Genomic DNA, 26,044 nt, shown 5'->3' on the forward strand with positions numbered 1-26,044 from the left:
TTTCTTTGCTCAGAGATAAGGACAATTTACTTAGCTGTGTTTCAGATGTTTTCCTTTTCCAATATTTATTTTTCATTCCAAGGTTGTTGTAGTAGTAATATGCAGAGCATTTCAAACCTTAAGCTAAATGCTATTTGATGTGCTTATGTGGCAACGTACCTTATGTAAGTGTCATGCTCATGCTCAAAAGTTCGAAATAATTTATGCTCACATGAGTGCTGTGAGGTACATGCTGTCATTCCCCATTGTACAAGTTCATAACTGGGGCACAGAGAGACAGTGTGACTTTTCCCAAGATTGCAAGAAAGTCAGAAGCAGAGCAGGAATAAGTTAGAAGTTTTCTGCAGCAAACACAAACCATTCTTACTTTTGTATTGTTGTTTAAAAAAAGTATCTGTATACACATTAGTGTTGACTGAGTCTCTGTCAGGGCAGTATCAAATGCAAACATTTCTCTTATATGTAGTCAGTAGCTCTTATTTCATCTGATGGGATGACAAGATCTCGGTGAAAATGTTGGTACCACAGCCACGGTCTTTTTGCCTTGTCCACATATGAACAGAGCATAGGCAATTATTTGTATGAGCAAATCTTAACATCTAGGTATATTTTTGTTATTTTCACCTATGTTTTTGGAAACACAAGTACCTACTGCACAGACCCTTGAGAAGCCATGGAAACACATACATGTACATGTATATATACATATACATAAAACCATACATATTTTTTACTTATGTAAGATCTGTGTCTTTAGACAAGCATAAACGAATAGGAACTTTTATTTGTATTTTCAGTCAGCAGTTCTATAAAAGATAGTGCTGCTTAAAAGTGAACTTAGAAGCTGATTTTATAAATATTTTCAGATCTGATTTAGAGATTGAAATTAAGAACAAAGTACTGCAGTATGTAAGTAGAGACTTAAGAATTACTGATATCTTTTGTTCTCGAAGTGCAGTATTTAGGTTTTCTTTACTTCTTTGTATTTACCTGCAAAGAAACAAATTCACATTTTTCTTGTAACAATTGACCACTGAGCCCTAAGGCTCTATGTAAAATGGTAAAGGGAACTAAACCTCTTTATTCTTGTGTAACTCATTAGCTAACATCAGGCGATTAGAGCTAATGTTTCAATCTGAAACAATTCAAGCCCCTCATTAACGAGGCTAGATCTCCTTTGATCTAATTACTTAATGTCCCAGATACATGGGAAATTCAGAGATCAGCTCTGAGAAATCTCTGCAGACATGGTCACTACTAGAAACATGAGCTTACATATAGGCTCCAGCAATGTTGTTTAAAATGTTAACAAGCCTCATTTAGGCTGCCAGTAATGCTTGCTGAAATGTTCAGTGAAATCACGTTGATGACAGCTAGAGAATGAAGATGATGACTGTTTGCTCAGTATGATTTAATCTTCATTAGTATAGGCAAGTGGATTGCAAAATTCTGTAATTAAACATCCAGTGCACTGGTCAGATTCTGTTGTAAAGTTTGATAATTGCTGTTGTAGGGGAAACAGTACAGTGGGGTGTTGCTGTCACATGACGAGCTTTTGAGGCTGAGCTAATAGGATGGCCTTTTAAAATGTTCTCCATGTTTTCTGGTTTAGAGACAGGGGATACACCATCATGGAGGTTTCATCAAAAGAAAATGCTCAGTTTTTCTCTAACAACACAGTCCTGCCTGTTGACGGATCTTCATTCAAATCTGAATCTTCTGCATCCAAGGAAAAACAGTCATGTTGTGGAGGTATAAAGGTAGAGTATGAGGATTTGAATATTCCAGTAGGGACTTAGAAAACAGCTTTTTTTGGTGAGCTATCCCTTTTTCAGTTCTGATTGTGTCTTGCTGAGTCATTATGAAAACACTAAAAATATTTCTAAGTCACAAAAAAAGTCTGCTTTAGATCTGTATTTGCCTGACATTTGACAGTGTTTAAATAGAACATGTTGGCTGAGGCTTGCACATTACGAGATCTTCAAGTGTCATCCTGAAAGGTTGCTATATCCTCTTTACTGCAACTTCCTGAGGTTATGAACAGGGTATCGGCACGCGATACCACAGGCAGCTGTCAGTACAGACTGCTTTTTTAAGACTGTAGCCATGGTAGTCTTCTGGGCTCTGAAAAATAATATTTGTATTGTGGTCCTCATGTTTTGAGTGTTATATAAGGTATTATTATAATATTCCTGATTTGAGAGAGTTCTGCATGAGATGAATTTGAAACGAAACTGCTGAAATATCATCACTGTATCTGCATTTGTCTCACCCATGAGAAGTACTTCCTTGAGGCAATGGAAGCTCCCTGCTTCCTGCTTTAAGCCCTGTAATGTAACTGGACCCACCTGACAGTTAGGACCGCTGCACCTCAGGGGACCATTCCTCCCTGTTATGGGAAACTGGGGTACAGGAGGCAGCGTGATGCTTTGCCTGCTGTCTCCCTCTGCTTTCCAAGGCCAGGCTGTAAAATGCCGACACTCTCCTGTGTGAGATCTCAATAGATCACAATGGTGAGATGATTCAAGTTATATGGAAAATCAGTCTTTGGCCTTGCCCAGTTCTTTTTGTCTTGCACAGACTTTATTTCTGTGGTACGTGTGTGCTCTCTCTCTCTCATCTATTTTCAGGTACTAATCCAGCCCCCAATACAGTCAACGACCTCAGCTATAGTTGATCTGAAGCAAAGCAGTTAAGATATTTTAGGATTAATTGAGTCTGATGACTGCTATAAAAATACTTTGATTCCTAAATATTCTCCTTGATTTTTTCCTGATCCTGTAAAGGCTCGGAATTGGGTCCTGTTTTGAAATAGAAAATAGAAGATGAGTGATATTAATTTAATTAGTATCATAATAGTAATTCTATCATTGTTCCTCCATTTGCCGCAACAATAATCCGATTCACTCATTGAATAAACCTTCAGTCACAGATTAGCCAGTCAGGAATCAGCTTATTAGCTCCAAAAATAGAAAAGCAATATTTCAGCTCAGTTTCCTTCTGTTCAAAAAATTTGTCTTCTGGGAACCCAAACTGATATGATTATCCTATTCCAGTAGGAACTTATAAAACTCCTTTTTGTGGTGAACTATCCATTTTTCAGTTCTGACTATGTCTTGCTGAGTCAGTATGAAATTATAAAAGACATTTCTAAGTCACAAAAAGTCTGCTTCAGATCTGGATTTGCCTAATGTGTTACCAAAACTATATGCAGATTTCAAAGGTTGTTTTTGCCAATTATCAGCCTTTCCATATGTTAAAATTTCTTGTATTAACCAGAAAGATGTGGTGAAATATTTACTTACAGTCACTGACAAACCACAGAAGAATGCAGAATCATGTGCACCTTCCTGTCCCAGCTCTAAATTGGGAGCATTTTTCCACCGTTGCACGCAATCTCCACCTCCCTTCTGGGAGAGCCGAAAACCCAGTAGAAAAACTTGTGCCAAGAAGAGACAGAATCGTTTTGAAGTTCTAATTTGACCTATATGATTTTCCTATGAAAAGCCATGTTTGCTTTCACATTGCTATTTAAAATCCAAGGGCATAAACACAGAGAAAAATGTAAAATATAATGGAAATATTTTTACTAGAGAGCTCTTTGAGAGCCCTCACTGCAGGAAAGAACAGCCAGATACTGCTTATTTACCCACAAGTGTTTCTGAAGGAGGAATAACCAGCTGGCTAAAGTGTGTTGAATGTGGCACAGACATACATTTTAACCATAACACAAGAATTTGCATTCAACAGTGATGGCAGTGTTATTACCAATGTGCCTTGTCAAATGAGATGATGTAAAGAGTATTGCATTGGAGGTGAGTAGATCACTTCAGAGCACTTGCTTACTGGAAGCATAATTTCTCAGAGAGCAGGCCTGAGGAGTAGGACAAGGCTCTAAACCTTTCGTTACATGAAACATTAGTGTGTCTTTTAATTTCTAGTCTGGGGGTCAGGAAAGTGTGTGTGTGGGGGGGGGGTGTTTAACACATTTTACAAAGATCATCCCTGTATTTTCAGTCAACACAACCTATATCTGAAAGTAGAAAGCAATGTTGTGTTTTCCATGACCAAATACATGGGGTGTGAGTATCCCTGGAGCTTGTAAACTTAGTAAGGCTGCATTGCATGAAGGCAAAATCAGGTGAGAGCTCTGCAAGAGCAAAACAGCTGGTGCTAAGGACCCTGCTCTCCCATTGTACATATTTCAAGGTAGGGAGTTACTTCAGACCCGCTGTAGTCTTGTCTCAGAGACTGAAGAGCCACTGGTTGTTGAAGTGAATGTAATGCCCTTCTGGAACACATCTTCCAGTTTAAAAGGGATTCGGTCTGCACATTTGCAGTATGTACCAAAGCACAATGAAGGGGGTGAGAGTTTAATTTCCAAAGTCTGCTCCTAATACAGGCTAACATACTAAATCAGATACAGTGGTAACTAAGAGAAAACAACTATCTCTGCGAAACAAAAGGATAAGAGAAGGTTGTCCCACAGAAAAATGCAGTGTGCACTCAAAAGAATATGTATGTATTAGAGCTTGCAAGAGGTCTGGGGCGGGGGGTGGGAAAGGACAAGCCTAGAAGAGAATTGCCTGGCAGGTCACTGTTTCAACTCATGAAGCCATGTAACAGGCGGCAGAGACTTCTCTCTCCTGGCCAACCTGGGCTTCAGTGGGAACAGTTTACCAGTACAGGACTCTAAAACCCAGCGAATTCCAAAAGTCTATGTCAAAAAATGCCCAGATAACCCACCTCTCCACCAAGCCACACTTAACATTTACTCTTTTTCTTATTTTGTAAGATACCCACTCCTTAGAGAGATTAGGAAGGTGATATATGTGTCTGTCCTTCAAAGCATCAGTAACTTTGGCATCTACATGAAATTAGCAATGGCTGCTAGCAAGCTCAGTTTATATGAGTATTGCTCATAAAAATTGGACAAATCTGCAATCTAGCATTTCATAAAAAGTAGGAGAGATATTGATGTGGTTTGGTTATTTGGGAAAAGAAAAGGTGGGAATATATATATTTTTTTAACAATAATCCATAAAGTAAAGCCTTCTGTACTGCCTGATTTTAATCACTGTCAATTTCTTTCACAGATATTTCTCGGTGCATTGTCTTTTGTTTATTTTGCTAAAGCACTGTCAGGAAGTTATCTAAAAAGTACTATCACGCAAATAGAAAGAAGATTTGATATCCCTTCCTCTTTGGTTGGCGTTATTGATGGCAGTTTTGAAATTGGTATGTGCTGTGGAAACCCACTTTTGTTTTCAGAAAAAAAGTGATACAATTTGTTGTAAAAAATGATTGTATGAATCTCCTTGAACCATTAAAACTGAGAAAGATTCACCTCGCAAAAATCAGCATGATGGTCAGTATGATTACATTGGATAGGATAGGGTTGCTAATACAAGAGATTAAACAGAATCCTAAATACGTCATAAGCTTAGTGTCTGGCTAATTAATAATAATAGAAATTTTGATTGTTGAATGAGAATTTATTCTACACAGATTTCCACTTTCTCTCTCCTTTTATCAGCAACCCATCTCCCCCATAAGTGTTTGCCCTTTGTGATTTATTAAGCAGCAAGAGTACAAACCTCTAACTGTATCCTACATTCATTGTTCAGTCCATCCCCTTCCCTCTTGCACTAAGGTTTCCAGCATGAAATTGTCTCTTATGATTTCAGATCACTGAATTTACCTCGTGGCTGCTCAGTAAACTGTGGTATTCATGGGAATGAAATCTTAGCCTAAACGTATAAAGCTCTGGTTTATTCCCTCTTTTCTTATTCTCCTGGATATTTGTTCTCTTCAGCTGGCACAGTCCTCCTCCTCTTCTCCAGCTGCTTATCCAAAAGTTTATGGTTTTCCTATCATGGAAGGCATTGGGCTCCTCTAAGAATGCCTCAAAACAGGGAGAAACACCAATCCCACATAATCAACCCTCTACCCCTGAGATCACTGCCTATATCACACACCAGGGATTGTTATTTTAGGGGATCTCTTATCAGCAAGCCATAAAACTCAGTTTTCCTTTTGTACTCTCAAAGGGAACCTCCTAATCATAATTGTTGTAAGCTACTTTGGAGCGAAGCTTCACAGGCCAAGAATAATTGGAGCAGGCTGCTTAATTATGTCAGTTGGAACATTCCTAATTGCAATGCCCCAGTTCTTCATGGGACGGTAAGTGTAAAGTGATTGGTATTTTCCAACTAGGCTATGCACACTGAATGTTACCTCACTAAAATATTTAGGTATCGATTGTGAAGTTACCCACAGAAATAGGCATATGTGGATGTGGTTACTCAATTCAGTATTTTTTGTGAAAAGGCTTATTACTGTACAGCAAATAAATTAACATATATGCTATTCTCAGTGGTGATCAACTTATTGTTCTATTAGTCTGTGATTCTGAACAACCACATTTTGACACAATTTAAGAATTGCTGAAGCTTCAGTGATGAAGATTCATCTTAGGATAAACTTAGGAAGACAATCTGAGTATCAAACACAAGCTGGAGGATACACTCACTATCTGATAATCTTTTAGTACAGATTCATGTGTCATAGCAGAGCCAAGTGCCTGTTAAACTGAAATGCAGCACTGTGTATAAGCAGGGATTATAAACTGCAGTAAAAAACATATCCATTTATCCCTTGTAAACCATCATTGGCAACACTGGATGCAGATGAAATTTGTCTTGAAGTGCTATGGGCCTATATCCCATGGTCATAACAGATTAGATTGCTATTTCTTGTAAGTTGGGACAGTAAAAGACAACTTTGGTTTATAAACAGATATAGGTATGAAAGATTCCCTTCTACCATCAATTCGACTGTTAGCATCTCTCCATGTCTGCAGGATAAAAGCCAAACTCCACTCTCAGCCTTGGAAAAATCTCAAGCAAAAATAAACGCAGGTGAGAATGTTATATGTTAAATATTGTGCTAAGGACAAAGGAATACATCAAACGCTCCCAAATTCTCATGCAATAGTTTATTAGAATGAAAAAAAAATAAGTGGGAAACAGATTAATCTTTCACACAGAATAGCCAGATCTACTGGTTGAGGGAAATCTATTAAAAATAAATATATAACTGCCACTGCCCACTGCCAAGAGTTTTTTTCAGGCTGCAGCCTTTCCTCCAGCCTTGCTGTCTCCTCCAGCAGCTTTCTGCAGGTTTATGGCTTGCAAAAACCCCAACCTCCCATGAGGACCTTGAAAAGTCATGGTCTTCCCTCTGGCGGGAAACATGCCTTTAGGTCTTCACTCCACTGGAAAGAACCAATTGTGTCTCCCAGCCTGCAGACCCCGCTTCTTTTTTCTCTGCCTGCCCACTGACCCTGTTTTGCACACCACAAAGCTGTGTCTTCTCTGGGTGCATTGAGCTCCTTGTGGGCAAAGTACCTTCTTCCCTGATGCCCGGCCATGAATAAGCTGTGGATGAGCAAATCAAGCCACCTATATGTCACAAAATGTATATAGTTGCAATCTCATACCTGTAGATTAGATGGGGCTGGTAGTGCTCACCATCATGAATGTGTCCCAAATCTTTCTGTTAGGAGATCGCAGATTTGGTTACAAGGAATTGAAAAACATTTCTAAAAGGGGATGTGATAACAAATTTATAAAACTGGCCAACTCCTAGTATGGTTGACTGAATCAGTTCATGCTAAACCTGTGTGCACCTCAAGCTGATTGGATTAAAATTGCCATCCCAAAAGAAACATTTTTCATGGTTTTCATACTGTGACATTTTTCCCACATCAGAAGTGTTTTATAAGTCCTGTGCTTTCAGTGTCAAATGGTTATGAAAACAACATCATTCTTGTCTCTTCTGTGATGTACCCAGGATGTGAAAAAGAAGCAGGCTCTTCCATGTGGATCTATGTTTTACTGGGAAATCTTTTGCGTGGAATAGGTGAAACTCCTATCCAGCCTCTGGGAATTACATACATTGATGATTATGCCATGGAAGAGAATGCTGCCTTATACATTGGTAAAATAATATTTTTTTCCTAATGGATTTTTCCCCAGAGAAAACTGAGTCACTCTGAATAATGGAATGAGCATTACTGAATTAACTTGCCCTGATTGTTTTGTTTGCATAATTTCCACTATTAAAGTTTATTTAACAGTCATGTAAACTCAAGGGACCAAGTTCCTCTTTAATTATACCAGCACAGTTTCATTATCTTAATTTGAGGAAAGAATTTGACCTTAGGTTCCTGCTGTTACCCTAATCTTTCTAATTCTTCTGGATGTGGACTGCTGAGCCTCTGTGCACATTCAGTCCTCTGGAAAGTGATAAAAAACATGTACTCTTTTAAGCACTTAGAATTTTAGCAGGGGCTCAAAGCGTTCCCTTCAGAATCAGATAGAATTATAAACAATAGTGCTGAGGCTTTAAAACGTTGGTATCACTGGGTTTTTTGCTGTGTTCATTGTCTGAAGACTTCTGTACATTCACTTGAAATATAAGACTATATCACTTGTTATCCATCACGTCATACTTTGCTGTTAGCTGCAGCAAGAACCAGTGCTCTTTTTAACTCAAAAGCATAACAGTCCCCTGTTTTCTATTGCAGGCTGCGTACAGACAGTTGCAATTATAGGGCCAATATTTGGCTTTCTTCTAGGATCCCTGTGTGCCAAACTTTATGTTGACATTGGCTTTGTAGATCTGGGTAAGTCAGAAAGCTCAGGTTTTAAAAATTCAGTCAGGCTTCAAAACGTCTATTTTAGGTGAAGAACGATCTAGTTATCTTCTAGGCATAAAGGGCTAGCGGGGTAGAGCGGGTATTTTATGAACTGAAAGGGATGACAGTAATGCAATGCCCCACGCAGAAAAGGCTAGCAAGAAGAATGGGTATGGAGGAAGTAGGAGGGCTGACCCTTCCTCAGTCCCAGAAGATCTGTGGCTGGTGCCCCCCAGGAGATGCCCTGGTGAGGAGGCTCTAGGGAGACAGCAGGCAGCAGGAGGAGGCAGGACCTGCCAAGAGCTACGTGTGTGTGTTTTGTAGTACACGATCATTGCCTGGAAAAGCAGTCTTGCAATGGGTACCAGGGCTCCTGATTCCCTTCCTCCTGAGGAAACACCTTCCACCCCATTTTTCCCTGGCACTTTCGTGCAGAACAGCCTGACTGGGAGCAAGCGCATGGTCACCTGGATTACCCCATGTCCTGGGCCTTGCAGCTTCTCTGGAGATGTGTGAGTGGCACGGTTGGGGACCCTGTGGTGTCAGGAGAAGGCTGCTGCTGGGTCACAGCAATCAGCAGGTCCTTATTGCCTCCCCACAATTGCTCCTGTAACACCCATAGAGACACACAGCACAGGTAAACCTGGTGAGATGAGGTGGGGGTGGACTCTTCTGGAGAAAGGCCCTGCAAAATCACCTTCCTTGTTATCAGCAAATATTCTTGAAAAGCATTTATTTGTTTCTCCTTTTTTTGACTTTCTCCAGACAGTGTAACAATAACTCACAAGGACGTGCAGTGGGTGGGAGCATGGTGGCTGGGTTACTTAATAGCAGGTGTGATTAGCATTCTGGCCAGCATCCCTTTCTGGTTCCTGCCAAAGCATCTTCCGAAACCAGAGAAGAGAAAAGACTCCAGTGCCTCTTCCGAGCAGTCAAAGTTCATCACTGAGGATAACAAGGACCAACACAAATCCTATCAGCAACAAGTGAAGATTGCTGAGATGGCAAAAGGCAAGTCACTAGAATTTCTTTCCTGAGTGTTGAGTCTTTCTATCACTACCTTTTTATACTTTAAAACTTTATACTTTCTGAAGGCATATTTTAATGGCTGCAGAATTACTATTTTCCCTCAGGCATTACTCTCCACCTAACTGGCATGCACAGAAAGGTTCTTTCATTGTTCTTTGGACCTGTTCTTGCATGCAGAATTTCTCCAGGTAAGATTTGTAAAATTATGCTAGTGGCCCAGCAAGTATCATGAAACTGTCAAAATTTTTCATTCACAAATAATGACTGCGCATTTTCCCTCAGAATTTAAATCTGTAACTTAGTATGTCCGTGCTCACTCTCAGCTGTGGTGAGCACTCCCTGCCCCCAAGTAAAGCTAAAAGATGCTGTGGCTGTTGAGGACACATAAAAAGCAAATCAGTCCTGGTTTATGATCAAAAGAAGATATATAAAGCAAGATATCTCTTCTGGGAAATTGATGCTTAGCATTTTGCTCCACTGTTCCCCCTTTCAAAACTAGGAGAGCTCTTAGAGACATCATGGAACTTCAAGGATTCCTTCTGAAATGTCCTGCAGTCCTTTTTGGAAGGTGCAAACATGTTGCAAAGCATTATTCACAGCAGTTATTCTCTCTCTGACCTGGTTGTCATTTCCGTTGTTTTGTCTTTCAGACTTCTTGCCATCACTGAAGAACCTCTTTGGGAATCCGGTTTACATTCTGTATTTGTGTGCAAGTATTATTCAGTTCAATTCTTTAATTGGCATGGTGACATATAAGCCAAAGTATATTGAACAACAGTATGGGCAAACATCTTCAAAAACTAATTTTGTTATAGGTAATGTTATATCTGCTTCTTGATATCTTAAAAATTGACATTTAAGGAGTGATGTATACATATATATAGGGAAAACTGGAATTTTTAGGATACATTTGTTTCTTCTCCTTCCTTGTCTGGCTTTAAGTAGTAGCTTATAGAAGGTAAGTTATTTCATTTCTGCTTTAGAACTAGTTAGCTCTGAGTTTATCTATGCAAAGGCATACTGTGAAAGATTACATGATTTGATAACTTATTTCCCATTTTACTGGAAATTTGAAAAATAATGTATGTACAGCACAAAAGTATAATTGAAAAGAGAATTAATTTTAAAATACTTTACATAAATTTGTCATCAGACAGATCTGTTCCCTTGCTGGCTTCCCATTTATTTCAACGAAATGAAGATCAACTCAGTGAGTGCTAAAGGACTGACCATAAAGTAGCTGTGATATTGCCAGTGATTTCTTACTTTCTGAAGAGGTTGGTGTTAAATAAAAGGAAGTCAAAGTCATATCAGTGATCACACAATACATGCATTAAAAACCTAACATTATCTCAGTGTGAAGTTGGTGAAGGACAAATAGGTATTTCTGTCCTAACTTTACCTAAGAACCTTTTTGTGTTGTGAAGTTAGTCTCCCAAGCCCTTCCATATAGCATGAGGTAGAGAGAGATGCTGCTTCTGCCTTTGGGTACCAAGGTGGCCATTTCTGGAGATGTCTTCAAGGTTGTGAATGCTGCTGCCCAGTTGCTGAACCTACATGCAGGCTTGGGTTCAGTCCCTGAGATCCCAGGATTCAATAGCATTACACAGCAAAGAGGTTTACATCTATCCAATATAGAGGGAACTGCCTTGTTTCAGAGCAGCATTAGTTGCACAGCAACAGAGGTATATATATGCAGAAAAGCTGTATTGATCCATTGTGCTATGTTAATTCCTTAAAGATAGAAGCTGGAATTTCCTGGCACAAACCTCCTCAAAGCAAGGAGAAATCTTCAAGCATGGTCAATGGCCAGAGAAAGTCCAGAAAACAATCCCTACATTCAGTACAGTACTTCTCATTGTATTTACAGATTTTCTGGAGCTAAGCTTTCAGGTATGTGGAAACTGAGTGAGGATTAAGATCCATCTGATTTCACAAGGTATAGGGACTATATACAACAGAAAATGTGCAATGGCTTGGCTAGGGAAGGATCCTGGCTGAGTGGCTATCCCTGCAATAAGGTGGTTTTTCTTCCTCCTTTTCCTTCTTCTCCAAATACAACCTTGCTAGGAAAGCTGAGGGCTGACTAGAACTAACATTGTCTATTTCCCTTTCCCTACCTCTTTTTCTATTCCTACTTTAAAAAAAAACAAAAACAAAAACAAAACAAAACAAACAAAAAACAAACAAAAGCTATCACAATCTCCCTGATAAATAGTAGAATTGTCAGAGCAATTTAAAGCACTTTATTAAAAAATCAGCTGGAAGTTGTAAGAAGGTATTTTTCAGTAGTCACAAGCCAAGGAATGCGTGAGAAAGTAAAATGGCTCCTACTGTGTCTGTATGATTTTCCTGATATATATACACACTTTGCCTGCCTCCCCCCCATGATGCCAGTGTCAAGCAGTGGAGTTACCTGTAAGGCCATGAGACAAAGGCATGAGCAGCAGGGTGCACAGGACTGGGCAGGCAGAGGGTGAGTACTCCCTGATGCATCGCACAGCTCCTGGTTCAAACGCTAGCCCCCTCTTCAAGCAAAAGAGAACAGGAAAACCTGTTACATAGCGACTCTTAACTTACATATGCTACATTTTGGATGCTGCTTCTAAATTCCCTGAAGTACAACTTTCATGTATGGGCAGAGTGAAAAATGCTGCCCCAGTGAAGCTTCCTGAATGTTGTTAGTAACGGAACTGGGCTCGTTACTCAGCTGGGATACTGACTCCTGCGTTTGCTAGATAGAATAAGGCTTTTCCTAACATCAGACATGCCTATTAGCATCTCTTCTAAGCACTGATTTTTTTTCCATGTGTACAGGTGGATCAAACACTGACTTGAGCCAGAAATTTAAGGGATCAGAGTGCAGGCAGATTAGACTTAGTTTTCAACGGTGTTCTACACCAGGTCATTTGAAATCATGCTATAATACCTCCAGTCCTCTGAACAAACCTCTGAACTTCATCTGCTATATGAATGCATGTATGTTTTGGCACTTGCTTGTGTTCGGTATGCTTGCTCTGCTCAGCATCACTCGGTGTCAGCATGAATTAAAAGCTGCAAATTGCATACACAGCCCTGTGTGAGGGGAGAATTTAGTGCACTGGAAGTGGCTGGTAAAGCTGGAAAATCATTTTCAGTAACAATGAAATCCTGCAAAGTGCACCTTGCTTGACTGTGTGGTATCATTCTCTATCTAGAGACGGTGGTCTCTATCTACATCTTCTTTGTGTGTACTGAACAAGATCATTTTTGGTTGTCTTGTCCATGTCTGTCACTATGGGCACTGCTCTGAGCAAAGCTGTCCAGGAAAGGATCAATGGTCACCCAATTTTACGTTTCCTTCAGTGCTCTTCCTCTTGACGGCCTGAAGCCTAACACAAGAGAGCCCATTGAGTATACTTGTCTTTCTGCTGTTGCAACACTCATTTAAGGGAGTATTTCAACAACCACAACCAGAGAAATTCCCTAACTGTCCTGGGCACGGAGGCAATGACATACTACTGGCTTTCTCCCTCTCGGAGACTTTTCCAGGACATTATCGGTTTCATGGCTGAATCACAATAGAAAAAGCAGGTCTTGGTCCAAATTTCATAACACTATAGGTAAAACTGAACTGTCCTCTAGGAGTGAGCGGTTCAGCCTCCTCCCATCAGTGGAAAAGGGAAGGAGAGGACCTGCCCTGAAAGCTGGAGTGAGGCAGCCCCAGGGAGTGGCCCCTGTTGCTCCCACTGTGGCAGTACGTGTGAAGGGCACCGGGAAGGTCCATAGCAAAGCCCCAAACAGGGCAGTGGGACTGTGGCTGTCTTGGCTGCCCTGAGCAACACGGTGCCCCAGGTAACTTCTCGCTGCCCAGAGCAGCTCTTGTGAGAAAGAACACTAAAAGTATTTGAATTAACATTACAATGATCCCTCCACTAACAAACAAACAGTGGAGAAAACCACCTAGCTTAAGAAATTGGAAAATCACTATCTAAACCAAAGAATGAGTAAAGGAACATTTCCGTGGAGGCAAGTTTTTAAAGCAGTCCCAGCACCTTTGTAGGAACAATCCAATTCTAGACAATTAAAATGCCCTGACTGAAGATCTTTCCTATTTTGTTGCTTTGTCTTACTGTTGCTGCTGGTTTGGGGACTGAGGAGGATAGTCCATTGAATTGGAGTTTTCGTTAGTACAGATTTTTCTGTTTGATTTCAGGTCTTATCAACATTCCTGCTGTGGCCTTTGGCATATTCTCTGGAGGACTGATGATGAAAAAATTCCGAATCAATGTTTTAGGGGCCGCAAAACTCTCCCTGGCATCATCTTTCTTTGGTTACCTTTTGCTCCTCTCATTATTTGCGATGGGCTGTGAGAACTCGGATGTGGCTGGACTGACCGTGTCGTACCACGGGTATGCTGGGAAGGGCACACCTCAGCATAAAGTGCTGTGGCAAACCAAACTCGTTCCTCATTTCATTCCACAAAGTATGTATTGTTGAAAAGAGAATGACTGACCTAAATATGCTTCCCAGAAATTTGATTCAAAGAGGTGGAAACCGCTTCATCTATTCCAGCAGGCATTATGTCAGAACCTTTTCATGATTGTTGCCTTCGGCCCAGAGGGGTTTATGCCACAAGTGCAGATTATTTTTTCTGATTACTTTTTAATTATTATTGCCATGGGACCCATCCTTTGAGCCTAGAGATTTCTGGATATGTGGGGAGCTCAGTAGCAGGGGTGAGATTCAATTAATTGTTCCTTGACTCTGTGTGCTGCTGAACGATCCATGGCATTTAATAGCCTCTGAACCCAAAACTTCAGTGTTCATGGATTAACCATGAGATAGCCATGATGTTAACTGTGAGGTACACCTGAGACTAGATGATACTACTCTGTAAATCTCACTTTTGGGGAGGAGTTTCCAGCACCAACTCCACAGCAGTTCCAGGACCTGCTCCGATGGTGACTTCAGCAGCAGCTAGCTGAAGTTGGCAGATAGCCATCGTACAATGTGTCAGACCTTCAGTCTGGATAAGCCCCATCCTTATCATTTCTTCACTAACTTCTTCAGCGACCCTTTCCCATGAGTAACTCACTCTCCTCTTTGCCACTGGAGTAATGAAACTTTTTTTCCTACTTTTGTTAAAACTGCACCAAACATCAGATAACTAAAATCTTAGAAAATATGAGAAAATGCATGAATAGAAATTGTTAGCTGTTTCTCTTAATAAAGTAGCTCACAGTAGGTAGTGTGATATTGTGAAAACCTTTTGATAACAGAGAAATAAAAATTTACACTGCTGCATGAATGTGAAGGGGCAACATCCTAATAGACTACAGACAGAAGGTCTGGCCAGGTGCTTCTGACAGAGCTCATAACCCATGATTTGATAATGATTTCTTCCACATTTGTTAGAAAATATATTGCAATTTCTCTTTTTTCCAGAACTAAGCAGATGACTGATCATGAGCAAGCCCTCTTTTCAGAGTGCAACTCGGGCTGCACATGTTCCAAGAATGACTGGGACCCCATCTGCGGGGAAAATGGAGTTACCTACATTTCTGCTTGTCTCGCTGGCTGCCAGGCATCCAACGGCAGTGGGAAAAACACTGTAAGACAATCTTTTGTTTCCATGTGTGATGTTGTAGGGGTTTTTTTATACAACCAGTTGTGTCAGACTAAGTGGATTAAAATTGAGTAAGGCACATCTTCTTCAGCCCTAAACTCCTAAGGATTTTTTAGCAATCTGCCACCCACATTTAAAATTTCTCAATTGCTGTTTCCAGCAGAAATCCCAAGCAGAGGATGTAGGAGGGTTGGTTTTTTTTCGCTGTTAGTTACAAAAGCTTTAAAAAAGTTTAAAAAAGTTTAAAAAAACCCACTAAATACAGTCATCAACCATAGATACTTTCTTTATAAATTTATCCTTCAATAAACAAGCCTTTTCCTTTTTAAAAATATTTTCCAGTTTGGGTTTAAACTTTCAGCTACCTAGAAAACCATGATGTGCAATGCCTGAACATCCACTTCTCTGATGTTTACGTTATCATATACTTTTGTCTGCTGTCTTCCAGGTATTTTTTAACTGCAGTTGTGTGGGAACCTTGGAATCTCCTTCACAAAGCTCCTCAGCTGTGGTGGGACCATGTCAAAAAGGAAATGACTGTCCAAAAATGTTTCTGTATTTTCTAGTAATATCGGTAATCACTTCATATACTTTATCTGTAGGTGGCACACCCGGATACATACTGCTTCTAAGGTAAGAAATCATTTCTGCTAGCATTGACAAATATTTTCAAGGTGTTTTGACATGTGTAACTGGGTCTTCCCCCCCTTCCCCACCCAGTATTTTGAAATATTTTCATCTGTGCAAGGTGGCTTTTGAAGTATTATTTTTTACTATTGAATGGCATCCTCATAATCTGACAATGAGTTTTCTACCATCGAAGCAGCAATGCACTTATGATTATCTCTACCAGCGGTACCTTTCTAGTTTTAAACATGATACAGGAGGCCTGGTTGGCATTTATACCAAATTCCACTTTCCTTAATGTCTTTTACATTACCGGAATGGTGTTAAATGGCCTCCATACAAATGGAAATTAGTTCTGCATGTGCCAATGCGCGCATGTGAATGCTTATAGGTAGACAGTTTTCTTCACTTCCTAGGATTCCAACACACAGCTGTGCAGAGATAATCTAACCCAAACCCTCTATATACACGCACGTAACTCTTCTCTGGTCCATTTTATGATTTCATATAATTGCTCTGTCCCAGATTTCTCTCCTGAAAACAAAGGTAGATTTAGCATGAGATATGTGTGGGGGTTCTGTCATAATAACCATGGCTTTATTAAATGCTTGTCCCAAGGGATTGCTCCAATACGTATTTAACTGCTGGAACTATTTGTCCATCACCAAGTGTAAGTTTTTAAGCTAATATTATAAAGCGCAAAAGGAATATAATACTTCCAGTGATTAATCTGGATGTTTGTCAGCTTCTTGCAATTTTTGGATTCTAAGTGCTGCTCTGCTCTGTTTTGGAAAGCTTTCTTCCTCAGTTCCTCTTTCCAAATTATTTCCAGATGGGTACATTCTACTTCTCAAACAAAACAATGGTAAATACAGTTTAACTAATCTTTATTATTGTGGTGTTTTCTTACCCCCAAATTCTCTTTGGTTTTGAATCAAATTTTCTGGAGCAGGCCCTGTCTCATCGCCAGTGTCTTTATATCACGTGGAAAAAGCCAGTGCTAGAACTGGCTGAATATAGACTATATGGAAAAAACCCAAACAAAGAAATGTAACTTCAGCTACGGTTCCAGCACAGTCCTTGAACCAGAATTAGTATTCACAGAGATAATTTAGAAACGGTTGAGGTGAGGATCCTTCTCCACTGTCCTCCACAAACACTGCCAGTGAGGTATATGCCTTAAACCATATAAGCTGCATAGCTTTCCCTACCCACCTTATAGGGTTACCACTGAGTACTGCAAAACCACATGGTGTCTCTCCCCTCTCCCCTCAAAAGGAGTCACTTCAAGAAAACTCATATTAAAATCCATTCCAAACAATTTTTGCTGAAGCTTTTGCATTACTGAAACTGCCCATGCACCAAGAGGAGGATGATTCACAAGCTGAGAGCCTGCAGCGAAGCCTTCAGGGTTTCCAGCAGATTGCCTTCTGTGGTCACTTCTGACCCAGGGAGATTTTTTGTTGTATAAATATGGGCATAGGGCTATGTAGGGATGCAGTTTCCTTCCCCTTTCCCTCCACATGATGTCCCCCTTCTATCCATAAAACGTAGAGTAGAAAATGTTCAGCTATGGTACCACACAGGGCCTCGAAACCACCATTGCCATACTCAACCTCCTGCTCCCTGGCTTGTCTCCGCTGCAGAAGAATCTGGGAGGAGACGTTCATCACTGAACACTGTGAGCTTAAATCACACTGAGCTGCCTGCACTCCTCAGCCCCAAGAACTTGCTCTCAGGGGACTTAATGCTTAGTGGATTTATTTTGGAAAGCTTAGAGAGGTTTTCAATAACGATACTAAAACATTTTGTTACATGAAATCAGCAAAACAGCTTTATTGGTTCTGCTCCAGAGCTTTTATTTCTGTGGAAAATCATTTTACTCTGAGAGCCATTTAACTGAAACTGAGAAGTTATGTGTTTTTCTGCTGGATTGAAGGCAGCTGAATCTGATGTGCGGCAAAATTAAAACCATATCAATCTTTTTTTCTTTTTTTTTCTCTGCAAATTACCTGTGGGCACAATTCCATTTTGAGCTCACGCTTGCTTTTCTGAAATCCATCACTGACTAACTTTCCTTGAACACCTCTGTGAAACGAAAGTGTGCTTCTGTTCCCAGAAAGAAATTACATGCTTTTTGAAAATGAATAATCCCAAGGTCAAATTGCAGACTTCATTAAGTATTTTTTCCAATTACTTGTTTTTAAAATTATTCACTATTCAGTCAGGTCTGATGAGATTCCAGCACTTAAACAAGCTGATGTTTTCAGATGAGCAGATATTGTTGCACCTGCCGTGGAGCACAAATACAGTTAAATCTCTAAAAGCCTGTAAGATTTACTTAATTTGTAAAAATGTAAAAGTGTAAAAATGTAAAAGTGACATTTACTTCAAGTGTTTACACAACAGCTACTGACCATGTCATTTGCTGAAATGTCTTTTTAGTGGTATTAGACTAATTACAATTCCCAAGAAACTTGGGAAAGCCTTGAAGTTTTGGAGAAAAAAATCCTGCAATTCAGATAACTGTTGTTCAAGCACAAGCTATTAATAGCAGGTGATTAGGCAGGGAAAAGGAAGTCTCAGATCTCCCTGAGAGGTCTGGCTCTCACTCAGCATCTCAAACTCGTGTTTCCGTGCAAAGACAATACAAATGTTCAAACACGGGCCCGGGGGTTCTGTCTGAAAGAGAAGATTAATTTTTTTGCAGGACACAAATCCTATGGAACACACAATAAATGTTCAGTTATTGGTTCTGTTTTGCACTTCCTGCTTTCTATGTCCCCACATTCGGTTAAAAGGACTTCTAGGCTGAGGCTTGCTTGTGTAGCATGTATCTGATAGGAGGACAAAACTCTGTTCTTCCAGCTCAAAATCATACTGCATTCATGCCTGCATAGATGGCAGCGGCTGTATAAGCCACAATATAACATATCATATGATGATAATCCATGATCAGGGCATTAGAGAGTGAAGTGCTCAGACTGCAAAATGAGATGCACAGAACCATTTTTTGACCATGGTACTTTGGTGTTGTTTTCTACTCATGTCCTTCTGGTCCTTTTCCATTTTCACTAAATTATAGGAAGATGACCTGAACATAATTTACAACATGGGTTCTTAATGCTGTTCTGGCAGCTGCATTGGGAAATAATAAAATATCACTGGTGCAGAACAAAAGAGCTTGTTCTGCAATGTTTTTATTATTTTTGAAAAGGTATTCCTGATTACTTTAATTTCTTCAGTAGCTGAGTCCATCCTTGTTCAGAGTACATAGACTGGACCTCTGAAGTGCTGTGCTTATCCATAGCAACAACTGAGTTTCAGCCCTTTCTTTTGTCTTTTTATATTAAATAGAATGACTGCAACAGCAGGGAGTTTTATCAATTACCATAACGATACACATGTGTTACTCGCCTCACATATCAAGCATGCCCCAGTTTAGTCATGTGACTAGGGCTACTCACATGCTAAAAGTAAAGCATGCACTCAGGATCTTGCTGGATTAGGTATTGTAATAGGCAGTCTGATACATGCTGGGTGAAACAGCACACTTGAGCTGCTGGTGAGGTTAGCAGCAGGTGAGTCCTACTAATTTTAGTGGCTCCATATACACATTGCTGCTAGCATGCATGTGAAAGGCAGCTGTTCTCCTGTCCACCACTTCCAACCATCCTAGAAGAGCCAGGACAATGACCCAAGGTTCGAGCAGGGCTAATCTAGAGCCAGAAGGACTGATGTCTATGATGCAAGCTCAGAAAAGTACAAATGCAAATAGTCCATCCGTTCTGTCAGAGAACGACTCAGAGGGTTTACCTTTACAGGAGGTGTGATCCTGATCCTAGATACAGTGCAATGAAGACTGAGTGCCTAATGCTTTGTACTAGTCTAGGTCATGATCTACAATTTCAGAGTGTTTAACTGAATAAGACTATCCAATGATGCATGATTTCACAACCAATTTTCTTGTCTGCGTTAGTAACTCCTAAGTGCTGGTATTACCTGAAAATGTACCACCTTTTTAAAATGTGATATTGAATATAGATTTTCAGAATTTGTAGATACTGTTCTGATTTTATTGCATTACTTTCATATTTCTATAATTATGTTAAAGTCAGTGTCAGTAAAGAGGAAAACCACATTTCTTTCCATCTTCTTGCTTTCTATTTGTGTTCAAATTATCCATAGTAAATTCTTTATTTGTATTTAATACCTTTTTTCTTTTTTTTTTTTTTTTTTAGATGCATTAAACCACACTTGAAATCATTTGCACTTGGTATCTATACCCTGGCAATAAGAGTACTTGGTAAGTCCATTTGTACTCTTTGGTCCATTTTAATGTACTACTCACTAATCGTTTACCCTAGAATTAAACTTTGATTGCTGGAAAAAACAATGTCTAACTGACAAATTAATGTTAATGGATTTAAAAAAAAAACAAACAAACAAAAACCAAAAAACACCTAGGAAAAGGTTGGAGAAAGGAAGCAGCTTTGTATTTTGTAACTTATATAACTGTCTTAGGTATAAGCCAACATCCATAGAGGTAACAAGTGATCCTTTGGACTATGAAGCTAACATAAAAATTACTTGTCTCTCCTTATTCAACAACAAGCATAATAGAACAGCTATGGCTTAGAATTTGTGATAATTTTTCAGGCATCTTTAACTCCCTAGAGACTAATGGATTCTAAGTACAGGTGTGCCTGTGGGCAGGGTTCGCTGCAGCCTTGAGGTAGAGCCACCTGTAAATTTTCTCTAAAATCAAGGGTACCATGAAATGCCAATGAACTGGAAACTAAAATCCTCCAGGTCTTCATCAACAAAGGTAATAATTAGCAAGAAGCAAGTCACTTTTTAAATAAAGCAGACTTAGATGAGCTGGATGAGACAGATGTAATGACATCAGGGCAAAGTGTTGGCTGGTTTCTCACATTTCGGCAAGCCAGGATTTTCCCTCCAGGCTTACTTAATTCTCCAGAAACCATAGGTGGCTCCCTAGGTTGCACAGTCCACAATGTCCCCATTAGCACCTGAGGAAAGCCTTTTCCTCTCCACCATCCACAAGCACTGCAGTAGGTTTGTCCCTGCCACAGGAAGATCTCAGGATACTTGCAGGCTACTTGTAGACCCACTGCAGGTTCCCAGCCCTGCCGTCTCTCTCCCTTCTCATGCCTCTCTCAGAACACCACACAGAACACTCATCACCCCCAAGCTGAACAGGCTCCATCACTCCCTCTCAAGAAAGAAGTATCTCCTTTTCTTTTTTTCTTTCCCAGAGGAGTCCTGCAGGGCAAGGAAACCAAGCCATGGCCAGCACTCCTGCTGACTTCCACAGGCTTTTTGATGTTCAGCTGTGTTTCTTCCCCACCCTGATTCCCCACAGGGAGGAAAGGGCGGTGTGTGCCTGGGCAACACAAGACACAACTTCTCAAACCAGCAAACAGTGTGGAAGTGTCATTGCTGTTCGAATGTATTATTTAATGTTCCACATGAACGTGTCTCTAGATCGGAACTGATCACCCGGGAAAGTAACCTTCTTGCCTCTATTTATTTGTTACATACAACAAGCGGGAATTCCAGCCCCAGTGTATTTTGGAGTGGCCATAGACACCACTTGCCTGAAATGGGGAAACAAAAGATGCGGGGGAAGAGGAGCATGCAGACTCTACAACTCCAGTGCACTCAGGTAACTGCTTTTCTCCATTCATTGTTTAACTTGTGTTCTTTAAGTACGTCTAAGCTGGCGCTGGCAGAAAAACTTCTGTCAGAACATTTTAGTGAAAAATCTAAAAATGAAAGAGTCTGACTAGCAATATTAACAATAATGCTCAGGTTTTGGCATTCTCTTTTGGTTTATTTTCTTTTTTTTTTAGGGGGTCATCTTATTTCAGTATCAGCTTGAAATATTTAAATCACTTTATTTTCTGCCCCCAAAAATGTTCAGTTAAAACCTTGATTTTGTACTAAAGCTTCCGTCAATTTTTAGCAACTCTGCTGTGAGAGTGTGTGTCTGTAAGTAAGTAAAAGAGGTGTTTAAGCTCATCGTTGCTCCACGTTGGAGCTAGACCACAAAAAGGAAGGGTGCCAAAAAGCACAAGCACACTTGGCTTATCTAGAGGCTTAAGCACAGTGTTGTCTTTATCAGTCTCTTGCTAAAGGAGAATAACTGCCTGAACTGCATTCATGAAAGGCATTACCAGAAATGGAGAATGGAATAACAATGGTAAAAGGAAAATGAGAGAACAGGCTGCCCTTTCCCCCACCCCCAGGGAAAAACATGAGGGGAAGGTATATCTTGTTTTGAAAATTTAAAGAAAAGAACAAAAGCTTCTTAGTAATAAAACATAACAATGATATTGTTGCTACTGTTGTTGTTACTGCCATTATGCCTGTAAAGCAAAAATACGATCAAATGGTCTTGGTATCACTGTACTGTTTATGAGGCAACCAAAAAATAAATTAGTTGCCCTAGAAATATTAGTGTTATTCTCACTGAAGCACATTGGGGTGGAGAAGGATAGTCAATGCCTGAGATGCTTTCTTGGCCACAGACCACACAATAGCTGACCTGGGTGAGCTAGCAGACTCTCATCTCCAGGGTTATCATCTTGCTTGAAAAGCTTTCTTACTCAGCCTTAGTTCATAAAAATATGAATGTGTCCTTGATGCCTTCTAGTTGTACATTGCCTTTGAAATAGGCTCTCATCAAAAATTTCTCTCTCAGGTATGTGTACCTGGGGCTGACTTTGGTGTTGGGCACGGTGTCCATTTTCTTCAGTGTTGCTGTCCTTTGGGTTCTCCGGAAAAGGTCTTCTCCACAAGATGAAACCCTCTCAGCCAACGGGGAGAGAGGCACCTGTGGGACAAAGAGCAGGAAAGATAATTTTGTTAATAGTGACTGTTTAATTCAGACAACTTACTGGCCAGAAAAGGAGACTAGACTTTAGGAAGACTGAGATCTCCACTGTGACTTCACCCAGTGAGTGGTGTTCCAGGCAAAAATTCATCATCAGTGAAGCGGTATATTAGTATCCACCCTGAAAATATTCACCTTCATGTAATTTTCACTATAAACACCAAAAGCAAAGACAACAATTTTAGTACATGTACAGCTCTGAAAACACTGCTCACCATTTGTCCTGCCCAGCCAGTGACTTTCAAGTGAGGGGGTTTGTTACGGCTGGGGAAGTGCAGTGTCCTCCCTCACTGAGAAGCTGGTTTTACGGCTGCCCCTCAGCTCCACCGCTCCTCGAGAAGCTGCAACAGCCACTGCTGCCCCTCTGCTTCCTTCTGCATGTGAGGGGTAGTGGGGAGGCTGCAAAGCAGCTTGCTTTGCCACGGCACGAGCTCAAGAGGAACTGGTGCACCAAACCAGCCTTGGCAGCCTGGAAGGGGCAGGTGCTGCACATAGCTCGCCCTGGCAGGCAGTGCGGTGCAGGGCAAGAGGAAGGTGGTTTGCTGGCGGGAGAAATCAGCTGCGGGCTCTGGGCATCTCATGAATTAAACCCCATAATGCTTAGGACATTGAATGTTGTGGTTAGGGATTCTTTTTCAAGTAGCTCTGTTACAGCACAATAACAGCAATAAAAGTTGTCATTGCAGTCAAAGAGATCACAAGAGTATCATCCAAAGGAAACTGAAATACAAATAGAGCTTTTTTAGGTTTCCAACAGTTTCTTGCTACTTGCTAGTACTCAGTGTACTGAATAATTCCATACATTCCATTTTATGCAATGTAATAACACCATGATACATGATACATATGATTTATTTTTTAAAAAGCTATGACAAGACAGCTTGGGAACAATAAAATTAATTCAAAGATTAGGTGATATGAGGCTTTTCCTTTCAATTTATTGTATTTGCTAGCTGAAACTAAGATGTGTGTCATAATATCCCTTTATATATTTTTTTCAGTTTGACAATATTTGGTATGAAATAAATTTGGGGTGGGGAGTACAGTGGAGAGCTGTTTAACATGGAGCAAAATCTCAAGAATGCTTGAACTGAAAAAGATAGTGACAGCACGACTACAAATTATGTCCTTTAAAGCAACTAGAAATTTAGAACACATGATGAAAGGTAGGCTTCACCCTTCATAATAATTTTGGCAAAAAAAAAACCTGTATCATATCACTTGTATCTCAGCAGTGACTGTGGGTACCCTGCTGCCAAGCTGGGCTTGCAGGCCAGAGGCAGATGTGAAGCCTCTCCTGCGGGATGCATGAGGAGGGGCAGATGTATAAGAATTGGGTTTACTGAGCTTTCAATGGTAAATGTTTAGAGTGTGTCATTAAGGAACTACCTAATCCATTCAATAAGAACATCAAGAAGGATGTTGCTTAAGCACCAAATATCTGCAGAAGGTAAGGATTTAAAGCCATCACTTCAGAAAATGCAGCTGTCAGATGAAGGACTAATGTCACCCACCATTTGCCATGTGGGTGAGTGTTTAGACAGCAGCCTGGGCTACCTGGTCCCCTGTCCCAGCTCTTTGTCCTCCCAGGTGTGTCAGAGGCTACAGGCAATGGGGTGTTGGAGAGCTGTGGCTGTCAACGTTGCCTTGTACAACTGGATACTGAACTAAACAAAATAATCAGGAAGTTTGTGAATATGGGAATAACTGGAGCATTATTATTCGGGTGAATCACAAAGATTGGCATTCCAGTCTCAGGACTCAGTCATACTACATCATCATAAAAACAGAAAAAATGCCAAACCACATCAGCATCCAAGAGTAAGAGAGGTGCTTGGAGCATTCCTTAGACTCCTTGGGAGGGCACTTTTCATAGCAATGAGCTGTCAGATCCCGTGAGAGAAAGGGGCAACCCAACTTAAGTACAGACTAGGAAAAAAAGGAGTAATATCTGCATTTTACTCAGTGCTTGATGTTGTATGTGTGTCCAATAAACGGGGATGATTCCTAATTTGCAGATCAGTCCCAGCAGGGTTTCTGGCAGGGACACTGCTCCTCAACGATACTGAAGCTGTCACGGAGGCAATTCTGTACATACCCAGCAGCAAGATGGACAGGAAAATTCACTGGCTTACAGGACAAAGAAAGAAATTAAGAGAAATAAACATATCCTATCCTAATTCAGAAAGAAAGAGGGGAAAAAAAGTCAACTTCTTGGGTTATGACCTAAGCTTACGTATGTATACCTCTACTTAGTGAATATTTTAGTGTGGGCTTTCATTCCATACTCCATTTTCTTTACAGACGAAAGGAAGAGGAATACTATAAAAGAATTTGTTTCAGTAAGTCTTATTTTCATGGTGGTTTAAAAATGAGCATTCTTTTCCTCTCACCCTTCAGCACTGATAATACTGTGAGTTACCAAGCAGTTATACTCCACTCTCACTTTAAAATATTTTCATGTCTGCCACTTAATTTTAATACTTCAGTTAGTAATGTGGATGCATGGATGAGTGTCTGACTAGAGATACATATTATAGATTTGTTAATAATAAATGAACAAATGGCCTCAGCACTAAGGGATTTGGACCTGTTCTTAGAATTCCAGATTTTTTCATCTTAAACTAAATCTGCAACTGAACTCACAAAGTTAAAATAATTTGGATTTTTTTCTTTCCTTTTTAGAATTAGATATATTAAACCACAATTGAGACATTGTGAAGGAGCAAATGCCTTTCATTTTCAAAGGTGAGACTGTTAAAAAGAATTGGCTGAGGAGATTTCCCAACCATCGATGTCAGCCTTAGAGGCCAAAGTGGGACTCATAATCTTGTTAAGAACTACCTGTGGGCTGTGTGCCATGTAAAAATGACATACATACATTTTCATCTTATAGCAAGGACCCTAACTGGCACACAGGGGAGAAGGCAAGTGTACCAGGCCATGTCACATGATAGGATGTGCAATCTGGCCTAGGGCACATGAGCCAGTGCACATTTTCTCTTCTATCTCCCAACAAAAAATGCAACTCTCAAATGACATGTCTTACTGATAGGCAAATTATTTCTAATCATATCAGGAAGGAAACATCAAGGAATTCTAACAAATGAAGGAGGCAAAAAGATGAAGTCAGTAGAGTGTGGGAACAATCACAGAATCA

General features: G+C 40.2%; 1 protein-coding gene across 1 annotated transcript; it reads left to right on the forward strand.

Annotated features, from left to right (window-relative positions):
• Positions 1 to 1,537: 1,537 nt before the first annotated feature.
• On the forward strand, positions 1,538 to 24,136 carry LOC119148995 (solute carrier organic anion transporter family member 1C1-like). Its single transcript, XM_037389799.1, has 14 exons — positions 1,538 to 1,760; positions 5,097 to 5,238; positions 6,051 to 6,183; positions 6,799 to 6,920; positions 7,855 to 8,001; positions 8,591 to 8,689; positions 9,467 to 9,712; positions 10,381 to 10,545; positions 13,926 to 14,121; positions 15,158 to 15,323; positions 15,787 to 15,971; positions 20,207 to 20,271; positions 21,537 to 21,654; positions 22,693 to 24,136. Exons 1-14 carry the CDS (start codon positions 1,632 to 1,634, stop codon positions 22,913 to 22,915), a joined length of 2,136 nt encoding a protein of 711 aa, XP_037245696.1. The 5' UTR covers positions 1,538 to 1,631; the 3' UTR covers positions 22,916 to 24,136.
• Positions 24,137 to 26,044: the final 1,908 nt, after the last annotated feature.

Source organism: Falco rusticolus, chromosome 5 (assembly GCF_015220075.1).
Source record: "Falco rusticolus isolate bFalRus1 chromosome 5, bFalRus1.pri, whole genome shotgun sequence".
In the NCBI taxonomy this organism is placed as follows: domain Eukaryota; kingdom Metazoa; phylum Chordata; class Aves; order Falconiformes; family Falconidae; genus Falco; species Falco rusticolus.